At 40.8% G+C, this 13,216-nt stretch overlaps 2 protein-coding genes across 6 annotated transcripts in view; both read left to right on the top strand.

Moving 5' to 3' along the window:
- The window catches only part of LOC123025934 (autoimmune regulator-like), a 28,457-nt gene extending 26,819 nt beyond the window's left edge, over positions 1-1,638 (top strand). For all 5 annotated transcript variants that reach the window (XM_044435123.1, XM_044435139.1, XM_044435114.1 and 2 more), the window contains 2 exons: positions 569-637; positions 1,007-1,638. In XM_044435123.1, coding sequence (XP_044291058.1) covers positions 569-637; positions 1,007-1,087 — 150 coding nt within the window. In that variant the 3' untranslated portion in view covers positions 1,088-1,638. The remainder of the gene's footprint in view (positions 1-568; positions 638-1,006) is intronic.
- Positions 1,639-11,399: 9,761 nt separating this feature from the next.
- The window catches only part of EFHD1 (EF-hand domain family member D1), a 33,245-nt gene continuing 31,428 nt past the window's right edge, over positions 11,400-13,216 (top strand). The window contains exon 1 of the mRNA XM_044435252.1: positions 11,400-11,846. Within this exon, the coding sequence (XP_044291187.1) occupies positions 11,515-11,846 (332 nt within the window). The 5' untranslated portion in view covers positions 11,400-11,514. The remainder of the gene's footprint in view (positions 11,847-13,216) is intronic.

Below are 13,216 nucleotides of genomic sequence, written 5' to 3' on the forward strand. Positions count from 1 at the left end.
GGGTGGGAGTGAAGGTATTGAGCCAAAGAATTCATGGGGAAGATGGAGTTTGAGGAGAGACTTAAAGAAAGTGCTGGCAACATGTATAGGAAGCAGGAAGGAGAAGAGGAGGAGTTGGCCAGCTGACAAAGGTATGTCTTTGAATTTGATGTTGCTGCATTTCATGGCATTTATCTGCTGCATACTCGTATAAGGCTGAAAATGGAAATATTATGAAAGAAGGACTCAGCTTATCCTTCAATGGCAAACTGAGCCTTGCTTCCTCTTCTGCACTGTATCTAGTGGTGGTTCTGACATCAGCTTTGTCAAACAGTATGTTTCATTTTAAACCATATGCTTAAGAAAAAAAAAAAGAAAAAAGTGGATGAATTTTGATGATAACAATAATATTACACACATCTTCATTCTAACTGAAGGCTACACTTAAGATTTCCCCAAAAACTACATTGCCCAGAATGTACTTACTAACCTTCATCCAGTAGCCACTTAGGTGGGAGTAAGTTTCATTGAATTCAGTGGGGCTTATTTCTGAGTAGACAGTGTTGAATGATATTATTTTGAATCCTAGGTGGTAGAGGAATCTGCTGGGACTGAACCTGTTTTGAACAGAGATGAACTGGACTCTTTCCTAGGGGAGGTAATGGAAATCGGTATACCTGTGATTTGTTTTGTTCTGTCATGTAGCATTTAACTGGAGAGCTTTAAGAGTTCTGGAATTCAGAATCACAATATTGGAGGCTTCACTGAATTCAAGTCCCTTCTGACAACTTTCAATATATGTCATTCTATGTAGTTATAACTTCCATCACACCCATTAACACAGTAGAAGCTCTTACTGATTGATAGAAAGGATGCCAGATCTAAGTTATACGTGAAAACACCTGTATTTTTGCCTGTTGTTTACATTGTGTATTCTGTTCCCATGAATTTTCGCACCTGTTGTATTCAAATACTCATGACCAGGCAAACAAATAGAAACATCTTTCTTTTCTCTACAATCTTCCAGAATACCTTTGATGGGATCTTGCATTGGGCATTCCAGAGCATGTCTCGTCCACTGTCAGACACCCAAGGATTTTTCTCCTAGGACTCTGGATGTCACACTTGTGTGTATGTGTAACTTTAGATATTGCTTTCATTTGTTTGTAGCCAAAATACTGGCATTCAAAATAATGTAGTCCTTGTATTGGTGTGGCGATAATTCTGCTTTAATTTCTGTAACTGTGGTTACTTTTTGTTGAGAGAATGGATTTATTTTTCAATCTATACCTGAGTATCAGGCCAGTCAGGCCAGTCTCCCTCAAATAATTGCACAGCAGGAGTATTAATTGTAAGTTATTTCAAAGCAGACTCCTCACAAAAAGTTTCTGAAAACTGATGTCTCTATGGTTTTGAATAAAAGGTGTTGAAGACATGGCGTTAGCCATATTACTCCTTTGGGAAAACCCTAGAAATCAGTGTACCCTAACAGCAGGAGTCAAAACAGTTTGGCAGAACTGAACAATCACTCTCAAATGAATTATTGAGATTTAGGATGACTATATAAGGGAAATTGAACCCCTTTTTCCTTTTATTTCTTCCTGTAACATATAATAGCATTGCTAATAAAGTTTTGCTGACATTCTGAGCTCTTAGTTATCTGTGAACTGCCCTTAACTGAGTCTCCTTATCTCTGTTCCTTCATGGCCAGTAACATTTATTGGATACACCTTATAGCAATTTCATCCACATGCCAAATTCAAATATTTAAAGTGTCCAGAAAAACAATCTTGGAGTGCACCCTACAGTGATGCAATTACCTGTCCCAGAAACTTTTGCAAAGTCAAATCTGATCATCTTTTGGAAATGTTGCAAGAGCAGTAAAGGCTACATTTGGAGATTAAGGGTAAATCGACAGAGTTTTTGAAGCATTTGACTGGAAGAACATTATTCCATCATGGATGGATTTATATTTTTATTCATCCTAGAGTATCTCCTTGGAGATTGTTATAATTAAAAATTTTACTTTTTTGATGTACAATTAAACATCTTTACAATTACATCTTTAATCTTTATAGTTAAACACCCCAGAAGGGTGTCTAATCTGGGTCATGTCCTATGAACAACACACAACCTCTGAACAACAGAAGTACAACAGAAACTATTAGGGATGGCATCTCATTATTATTATTATTATTATTATTATTATTATTATTATTATTATTACATTTCTATGCCGCCCCTTGCCGAAGCCTCGGGGCGGCTTACTCTTATTGGATTGCATTTATATGCAAGGAACTCAAGGCAGTATTACATAGGCTGCCTTCATTCCATTTTATCTCCACAACAACCCTGTGAGGAAGGTTGGGTTGAGAGTGAGTGACTGGCCCTAAAACATTTAGTCAGGTTCATGGCTGGGCAGGGACTAGAACCCAGATCTCCCCAGTGCTTGGTCCAACACTCTAACCACCACAGCACACTAGTCACACTGAAGAAATGCTACTTGGAAAAGGCTTTGAGATAAAGGATTAATCTCCATATATTTGCATAAAGCTGAAACAAGTTCTGAAGGAAAAAGCTTTTTTTTTCCTTTAGATGATGCATACCTGTGTCACATCTGGGCGCTATGTTGTAAGAGGCATTCTCATCTGTAAGAGAAGGAAAATTCTTCTTCTGAGATGATATTTTCAGGTTCTGAAGCAGTTAAACTAAAAATAGCCAATGCTTCAAACACATACACAACTAGATGCTCAGTTAATTTGGGAAACTTTGTAATCAAATGGTTTTGGATCCATTGCAGTCCTCAAGAGAATTTAAAAATTGCTTTATATACACATGAATAAATAAGTCTATGGATGACCATGCCTGCCACAAAGTGGTACAATGTGAAAAGGTGCTTACAGAGTACTTATATTATTATAAATTTTAGATTATTGCAAATGAGCATCCAACAGTAAAAGAGACCGTGTGTCTGTCTACACCATAGCAGCAAGACTGAGATACATAACACCTGAAACTTGGTGTGCATACGATAGATACCATTGGGTCATGTACTGCATGGTTATTTCACTTTTAAAATCTGTTAGGGCATAAGAAAAGCCATGCTGGATGAGACCAAAGGTCCATCTAATCCAGCACTCTGCACACACAGTGGCAAACCAGCTGATCATAGGATCCCTCAAGCAGGATGGGTGCAAGACTTCCTCCTGCTCCAGAACAACACTGTTTGTACATATCCTTTTGTCCTTTCCCAGTAGCTAGTTGAATGTCTTCTGATCTGGGAGTTCCATCTTCTGGCATTATCTCTTATTCCTTTTTGCATTGTTACATCATAGGGTTTTCAAAATAAGAAAAATTCAGAACTGGTTTGCCATTGCTTTCTTCAAGTCCCACTGCCACTATCTACTAACGATCTTATTGTAGTGTCAACTTCAGCTACTGCTGTTGCCCAGTAAGTACCCACCAGGAGCTTCTTCACCCCCATTAGAAATATCCATTCTCTCCTGTCGATGTGATTATTATTCCTTTAAAGCACTGACTATTCCACCTTGGGTGAGCCTGCTAGGAGACGACACTAGTGAGAATGCATTGCTCTTGGCTTCTTGGACACTCTTAAACCTCCCCACCATATTAAGATGTAAATCCAAGAGGGAGAGCACAATTATTTAAAACTAAACAGCCATAATGATTACCCCTTGATTGCTAGTATATCAGAAGGATTGTGGGCCCTCTTGAATACACATTATGCACTAGTAAGGAAGCCCAGGCCTTGTTAAAATTAGATGTTGAGAGGGAAGGGACAGCTTATTGCCACCCCATCCCTTTAGAAATCAACCAGTTACTTACTTTTCCCTCTCTGCACCTGCCTTTAGACTGAGAACTGCTGAGAAATGAGGTGAGACAAGCCATTGCACTGGAATCAGTTGAACAATGCAGTGCTGTGCATGTGTGTGTGAGAATTATGTTTCATTTTTTATGTTTCATCCCCTAACAGTACCTCTGTCTTGCATCGAGTTTCAATTTGACTCTCATCTGGTCCAATACTGGACCCAGACAGCAATTCAGAATACCTGCTGCTTCATCTGGATTTGACCATGAGAATAGCTATACCTGGATGTCATCTACAGATTGATGACACTTCAGGCTTACAATATCATATCCCAGTGAGTTTATGCAGATGTTAAACACAACAGGAAATAAAACAGAGCCTATGAAAACCAATAGGATAACTGCCAAGTAGGTCAATAATTCCCCTGCACCACCCCTGCAGTTGGCCATCAAAGCAGAAACAGGACAAGAGCAACACAGTATCTCTAACATAGATAGTCTACCCAGAAGGGACACCATGGTTGATGGTACAGAAGGCTGCTGAGAGGCCCAAAAGTATTTGTCTTGGCAAGAGAAATTCAAGAGTTTTTGTTCCAAAACATGGCCTGAACTCAACTGAAATGGATTTAGAACATCAGGTTAGTATCCTATTGTGCCTAAGCCCTTGTGGAAGTGGCTGCTCCCACTACATGGCTTCCACGCTTCTAAAAATATAACCCCAGACAAGCAAAAATGCTAATTTCCAGAATGAGGCTGGTCAGCAGAGCTCACAGGAGGGAGCTTCATTGATCTGTCCTGGTCCAGTATTTCTGCTCATTTCTGCAATTGTTTTGGGAAGCTCAAAAGCCCCATTGCAGGAAAGCTTGCTCCCATGAGCACAAAGGAACCAGAAGAAGCAGCCCCTGTTGGATGCTGTCCACTTTTTCATCCAAGAATGTCTGAAGTACTGAGAGAGAAACTGGGCAACAGAACCAATGAAGGAAGGCACAGAAGAAGCAATAATGCCTTGTCTTCTGCTGCCATGTAGAACATTCATATTCTCAGAGTTGCGGCTGGGAAATCCTCAAAGAAATAGAGTAGGCCAATAAACATTGCAACACAGAGAAAAGAGGTACAAAAGAGGTGCAAAAATGGGCTACAAACAGATTTGCAACATTAGTAAAACTTCAAGAAACGTACGTGCTTTTTGTATTTTCAGGACATCTAAAATATAGTTCAAGAATTTGTCTGTACATTTTGTACAAGGACTCAAGACATAGTAGAGTAATCCTGAATAAAAAGATAAGCTCTTCTGTATGCCCCCTAGAACTCTTAGAGCATGAAAAGTCACCTCCACTGTCCTTGCTCCCTCATCATTACTGCTTTTTGAAAGAGGATAAATTTTCTGCTTCAAGGTTTATTTTGTAGTCCTCTAACACTTTCCAGTGGGAAAATGTGCTTTCAAGCAGCAGAGGCCCTCTGATAAGGCATGGCAAGGTGCCCACTGCAGGAGCAGCAATATAAAGCTCTGTGCTGCTGCTCCTTTCCATTCTGAATGTATCCTTTAAATTGTGCTCATCAGAGCTGGCCCTCTGATGAGGTGCAATGAATCCCCTGCCTCTGGCAGCAGAATGGGAGCAGTAGCAAGTTGTGTGCTCCATGCCCCCAGGACAACCTGCCGCCACGCTCCACATTGCCCTCACACCTCCGCCGCCCTCCCTCCCCTTTGCCACTGCTCCCTCCACTGCCTGTTCTGTGGATCCCCTCAGAGTGAGCGGCAGAAAGGCAAACTTCCTGAAAAGCTGCAATAGCCAGAAAGGTGGCTTCTGTGACTCTTGAGAGACCTGGCCAGGCTCAAATGCACAGATATAGGCATTGTGAGAAGGGGTGTTCCTGGAGATCACCTGTGGTACCAAGGGTGGCAAAAAGCTGAGAGATGCAGCACCAGCAAGGGGTGAGCAGGCTGGTGCAGGCAGGGCAGGAGGAAGATGCAATGAGCACATAGGTGAAGCGCAGGGAGAGGAGGGGAGACAGTAATGTCCAGCAGGATTGATGGACACAGCAGGGAGTGATGGATGTAGCACATACACCTCCTCAGGCAGCAGGAAAGTTTGTGTCAGTGCTGCTTTCAAGAATTCCTCACAAACTGGCTGCAGTTCTAAGCAACTTACAGTGCGATCTTATACACACCTAATCAGAAGTAAGTCCAGCCATGATACTTATCACTAGGTAAGTGCTGATCATTCTATGAACTAGGTTGGAAATTATAGCATGAAATCATAATTTACATCTTATTCACAAGTTACAAAATGGTTGACATTGACGTGGAGGAATTGACTTGCATTGTTTTACTTTGGTGCAGCTTTAGTACACGCACTAGGAAATTATGACTATGCATACCTGAGGGTGATCGTGATAAGAGAGGATGTACTAATGCTCTGAAAGTTAATTTTATGAAGAAGTGCATTTGACAAAGGGCTTTTGTGACTTCTTAAATGGTCATTAAGAATTAACCATTGGATATGATTTTGTGCAAAAACAAAGTCAATATCCAGCAGAGGGCAGCACTAACCTGCTTCAAATCTAGATATCTCAGAAAATTAATGTTTTCCTGCAATGAAAGTTGTATGCAGCACTTACTTCCTATGGCTTCCAGAAACTGCGGCTGGACTGATGTTGTTTTAACAACACATCAGAACAAAGCTGGCTTGTAACATCTTGTGTTTCATTTTAAATATCTTTGCTAGTGCACCACTGACAGCTGTGTTTACATATTAATTTGGCATTCCTTTTGCAATTTAGTTTTGGCTCTCATTCAGTCTTTCACATTCATCAGAGAATATGAGCAAATACACTGCTTGTTTCCCACAGAAAAGAAGTAGTTGGCCCTTTATGGGCTGAGATTCTGCTATTAACACATGTGTTATTTTGTTCTCTTGAATTTTTCCTTTTTTGCATTGTGCAATAGAGGAGAGGGAAGCACTGTACTGGCTCTGGATTTATTAGACATTATCAATTTGCAACCTGTTTCCTGGCTGTACCTACTAACAATAGCTGTTGTGTTTAGAGCACATTACATAAAAAAGCTACAAAAAGTCTCACTGGAGATTCAAGGGGCATGTTCCACATTAACAATCACTTTGCTCATACTTGTCCAGTGTGACAAAATGATCAACTTTTCCCATTCTTTCAGCTGCTTATCACAACACCACTGATCAGCTGTGAGCACAGTTTTTGGTGTAAACACAACACAAATGTATTCAGTCAATCCTTGCTTTAATTATCAAACTCCAGTAATCATCAATTGCAACAGTCCTGTGATTATCAGTTACAAATACCTCTCCAAATCTCTTCAGAAAACTCCCTCCATTGTGTGAGCAATAGACAGTAAATGAAATAAAGAAACTAAGGATTTTTATTGAGTGAACTTGTGTGTACTCTCAGGATATTGTACAGAATTAAAAGACAATCTTCCCTGAAGTTAGTGACAATTATTGTGACTATTTTAAGTCAATTTATAGACTTTGGGATATCATAGTACATGATATCCACAGCTTCTGAGTAAAAGCCAAATAAAAGTAGAATGAATGCTGAAAGCTAATTAAAGAAATCCTTGTTGATTAATTGCATGAGATGGAAGTGACTAATTGATATCAATATATTTGTATATGGCAGGAAAAAATTGTGACGGAAAAAAAGCATAAGTTTCTCTGTTTTTGATGTGTGAATGAGCCACAGGAAGCACCAACTTGTAAGAGGCATTCCCTCCTGTGAGAGGAGGAATTTCTGTTCTAAGAAGGCATCGCCTAGCTGTACCTTTCCTAAGACATTTTATTTTTAAAATATTAAACATGTTGCTCAATCAATTGACTGATTAATCAATTAATCAATTTTTAATTAGTCAAAAGTTTTTAATTCATTGTAGAGATGGATAGGATTTAAAGAAGGCCTTGGATACAAATGATTTCACAGATAGAGTGGCATCTAGCCTAACCTATGTTATCATGAAGCATGACAATCTGCACAGTTGAGCTTTCATGATCCTGACTACTAGGTATTACAAAGTGTTCTCCAATATGGTAAGAAGTGCAGTATTTCTAGTTAAGGTATCATAATGATTTCTGTGTTTGCATCTATAGATATATTAGCACATATATATTATATGCAACTCTATGGTTATTATTATTATTATTATTTACAACAAAGGGCTCCCTTTTTGACAATGTATTCTCTCATTCTTAATTATACTGAGTGGTTGCATGTGGATATGTTTATACTTCGCTTTTAAGATTTCTGTACATCCCTGTAAGAAAAGCAGCCCTCTGCTTAAGGAGCACCCTGGGCTATTATCACCACCACAGACAAAAAACAGACATTTTGCAGGGTTTTGAACAAAGGCATACAGTTTGGCTAGCTCGTTTTTAACAAAATGTACTTGAGGAAAGGGGCCTAGTATTTGCTTTTCATCAGACTGATTTCTTTTGGGAAAGGGTGGGATAAAAACATCAATAAGTATTATGGCCACACCCAAATAGAAAAGAAAAACATCTGTTGATTCCTTCTGGAAGACAGAGAGCCAAAGCATAGCGTTGAATTTGGGATTGTTCTTGTTTATTTTAAACCCCAGAAGACAGGAGAAGTGTGATTCTGTAAGTTTAAGGAGACTCTGGTCTACTGGGATGGGCAGATTTTATGACCTTGCCTGGAAGAGGAAGCGAATAGTTTCTTATTGAAGGCAGATCAGACAGACATCTCGGGGTAAGAAACAGAGTGTGTATAATTGAATTTCATTGGCAAGATACAGATAATTTTTATTGGAATAAAATTAGAATAGGAGTAAGATTATAGCTGATCACATTTTATTGATCCAGACTCAGGGATGGGGTCAAAGGACAGAGGACCTGAAGCATTCCTACAGGGATAGCAAAAGCTAGTAGCTGATGCAAACTGCCAGTTCCAACAAATTATTAATGACTTACGCCTAATGATGCTGCAGCTATAAGAGCAGCTATGGGCAAATTGTTTGTCCATGCAAGCTTTTCATATATGTGCCATTGGATATAAACCCACTATAGAAGTTGGTCCATTCACATGTAGAAATGACACGCATGTTAAAGGGTTGATTGTGGCACACTTATTTATATGTGACTAGAGACTAAATGGAATGCTGGTCAAGGCAAGCACTTTATCTGTAGCCACCCTCCTGTCTATTTCAACATTCCTAAAATGGGCAAGAAAAGGAAGCACTACATGAACTGGGACTCAACAGGTTCCTAAATGTTTGAGAAGGGCTCCCCAGCTGTCTTTTGTCTTTTGTGAGATGTTATTTCTACCCCGCATTTTATGACAAGTCCTAACAAGACAGATTAAGAAAAACTGTAACATGTAATTAAAAAGGACATGAGATAAAATGATAAACATGGGGAGCATTCCTATTGTTCAAAAGGAATGGAAATAAAGATGGAGGAGGAGATGTAAGCTGCCTTGAGCCCTTTGTAGGAAAAAGGCAGGCTATAAATCGAAAAATAAATAAATAAATAAATAAATAAAGTACATTTTAGCCTAATTTTATGTAAGTTTCCTTAGAAGTCCCAAATATTGCAAAGGACTTGCATTGAGAAGTGCATTCAATTGTACCCTTATTGCACAAATGCGGGGTGCAACATGAGGTCCAGGGTACTCTGAGGTTCATCATATGGCAACACCATGTTTCCTTGACACCACTGCATTTCCCGCAGCAATCTATCATTTTCTGCAGCATGAATGAAGCTGTTAAAAGTCCTGATAAAGCTTTGTTATCAGCAGTAAATCTTTATGTTAAAATATGTCAGTATTTTGGTCCTAATTGTAGCCCCTTTGCCTTTCATCGGAGGGGAATGTGTCTGAGCTTCTCTGAAATTGTATTTGCCCCTTACACTGAAAAAGGGTTTCCACCCCAATAAAATCTTACACATATTCCCTTCTTAGTGAGCGCCTGTGCTTATTATCATTACTACATTGCATGTACATCCATTTTTCCCCTCTTCCACTCAGAAAAGTCTGCAATACCTTACTCACAGGCACTAAGAAAAAGCAAAGCTAAAATGGTAACTCATGCAGTTGGTTCCAAGCATGCTTATGAGATCCCACTGGGTTTACTGATAGTTCAGATTAGCTAAATTAGTGTAAACCATTAGGCTTGTTTAAGAATTGTTGTAAACCATCTAGTGATTTTCTATGGAAATATAGACAGTGTAGAAAAAATTAAATAAAAATTAAACGGTGCAATCCTATGCATATGTACCTGAGAGTAACTCCACTTAACTAGATGGGGATTATTTCTAACTGAAGAATTTCCCTGCGCCTGTCTTATTTTACTCAGGATGCCTTCTGAACAAGACCCAACTATTAGGGGCACAATCCTATTCTGTCTGGGGAATGCTGAAAGCTGTAGGGTGTTTTTCTATCTAAACATGGCTTCGAAATAGTACTTGCTTGAACACTATGTGTATTTTTATACAACACTGATAGATAAAAGTTACAAATTGTTTAAAAGGAACATCTTACTCTCTAGAGGGTTTCCATGAATTATGAATTGGCACCAGTAATTCTTGTTCCCTTCCACAGCGACATCTTAAATAAGGGTGAATTAGAGAGGGTGTGGGACCGGCCCCTCCTCCAGTTTCAAGACCACATATGGTCATGCTTAAAGAGACTCTAATTTCTGGCCAGTTCACTAGTTCTTCCCAGTGGCTGCTGTCCAGACCACAGTCCCACAAAGGTCGGTAAATCCAATGGAGAGTGGAACTCAGTTCCAAAGGAACGCGTTTAGGATCAGGTTGCAGTGGGCCTATTTGTTATAATACACATCTCTCTGCTTCTCAAGAGAGTGTCTATTTGTCCCTATCACATTGTACAGTGAGGTTTTGCCATTTAACCTTGAAGGTATCAGAACCTTTGAACCTTTGTATAAAGCTCGCTTCCATTGTGCCAAAATCTCTAATGGCGCCCATGACCCCAGCTACGATTACATAGCTCGTTTGCGAGTGTAAAATATGGATGGGGTAGGATCGAGAGGAAATGATTCCAAAAGCATATCTACAGTTGGGCATTATCTTTATTAGGACCAGCCAAAATGCAACCAGTCTAAACTTTTCGAGCGTCTGCCACTTAGCTTGTCCTCGTATGTCCAACTGGATTTTGGTGTGCGCGGGAGTTTCCTCGTAGGCCAATGCTATCTTTGAAGGCCTTTCTTTACTGGCCCATCCGTATGACCACTTTCACTGCCATTTTCAGTAATAAAGTGTACATCCACGGACAATTTCTGTTTGTAGTTTGAAGGCACACTGTCGGCTGCAGTGTGTGCATGCGTGCAATGATTCCAACAAATACACGTCGGGAGGCTTGTAGCCGTGGAGAAATAAAAGATAAGTGGCGCGTCGGGGTGACAGGTGCGAGAAAAGTGGGACTAATCGAGCTGTTCCCAGCCCTCGAGTTTCCCTGGACGGCGGTGCCTCGGGAGACAGAGAGTGCGCCAATTCCCCCGCGCCTCCTTAACTCTCAGCCCGGCCTCCCGCCGCCGCCTCCACGCCCCCTGGCTCTGGCTCTGCTTCCCCGCCAATTCGCCCAAGTCCTAGAATAAAGTTCGAGGCGGGCACACTTTACTTTAGCAAAGAAGGGGAACGGCCCCCGCGGCAGCGGCAACTCTTCGTTACAGGGCAGACTCGTCCTCCCGCCACGCCGCCGACCATGGCGTCGGCTGAGCTGGCCCAAAAACTGCAGCGTCGCTTGCTGCGGGACGGGAGCACGTCAGAGCCTCCTCCCGAGGAAGGGGATGGCGGGCTCCCCTCCTCCGGCAGCGCTGAGCCTGCAGGATCCGAGCCGAGCCTCGAAGACTCCGACGAGGACCGGAGCGTGCTGAGCGCCGATGCCGACCCGGAGCTGACCGCCAAACTGAGTCGCAGACAGGACATCAACGCGGGCGCAGCGCGGCCCCGCCTTGCCCAGATCTTCAATCCCTACACGGAGTTTAAAGAGTTCACTCGCCGGCAGATCAAGGATATGGAGCGCCTGTTCCGACTGTAAGCACCGCCCTAGTCCGGCCCTCCTTCTGTCTTCCACAGTATAGAGTCCTCGCTTAGAAAATCAGAAGTGCTCCACTGATTTTCAGTAGGATTTATTTTTTCAAATCCTATGTGCAGTCGAGTATGCTTAATTCGAAACAGGAAAGGGGCGCACGTGAGTTTAAAATTGCACCCGTGCACCGCGGTTCCTAAGCGTTTTTCAGACGTGTAAATAAATCCCACAGAGATAAATGTGGTTTACGACTGCTTACCATGGGAGTTCAGGATTGTAACTATACAACACGATTCTATGCGCATTCCCTTCAAAATATTGCCCGAAGAATTCATAGGATTGCAGGCAAAAATTTGGAACTTTTGTGTAGGATCAGGTCTCTTAAGCAGGCGTTCTGGAGTTGGAGCTCACTTGTGATCCTCCTTTCCGTTTCTTTCTTTTTTCTTTTTTAACAAAATCGCTGGAGGGTGTAAAGCTTGAGAGCTGCTTTCTGTACTGGTCTTTTTGAAAGAGTACATCTGAGGGAAGGGTTGGAAGTGGCCCGAAAGAAAGAAAAAACAGCTTTATTGCTGTTCTTGTGCATAGACTTAGGAATAGGAAGAAGTGAAAAAAGAAACTGTACTTTTTTTACACTATTTAGAGGTGTTGATATTCAGCTTACATGGAGCACCATGTAAATCTCATCTCTTGTATAACTTTGGTTTGGTTTTTCTCTGTAGTCTAGGTTTGGAGCAGTTTGTACTTAATAATGCTTAAAAAGCCACACTACAATAAAAACTTGACTGCCTTCATCTCTGCAAAGTTAACTGCAGTTATATTTAGCATTTTCCTTTTAAGTCATGAAAGATGACTGTTTGTCACTTGTTCCATTGTTGCTGAAATAAGTAATGAAAAGTTTTAGGCTGCTTAAATGTAGGACTATGGTTTAAAGTTTGCTGGTTTATATTTCTAATAGTTTCATAGTACCGCAGGTGAATTAGGTACTTGATTGTAAAAATGCAAATAAAATCCGGCTCCCTCTTCCATAACAGGCTGAAGTGAAGCACTCAAAACTCTTTCATTTTTTTAAATTAGAAAGCAGCTATGCAGAACTAAAGGGAATTACATACACAAATAATCTCTCTCACACAAGCTTGTCATATTGTCAAGCTTTTTTAATACTGTCAAGCTTTTTTAAATTGACAGCTGCTTATATCTGCCTGATCTTGGTTCCAGAACCTTTACTCCTAGAAAAGAATGTGTTATCAAAGCTGTTTATAGTGAATGTTGAAACCTCTATTTGCATATAGTCACCTCCTCTAACCTGGTGTCCTCCAGCTGTGATGGACTACAGTTCCCAGTGTCCCCATGCCAGCCTGGGAGTAGTAGTCTTGTA

This window comes from Varanus komodoensis, unplaced genomic scaffold, assembly GCF_004798865.1.
Source record: "Varanus komodoensis strain SLA01 unplaced genomic scaffold, ASM479886v1 scaffold1, whole genome shotgun sequence".
In the NCBI taxonomy this organism is placed as follows: Eukaryota; Metazoa; Chordata; class Lepidosauria; order Squamata; family Varanidae; genus Varanus; species Varanus komodoensis.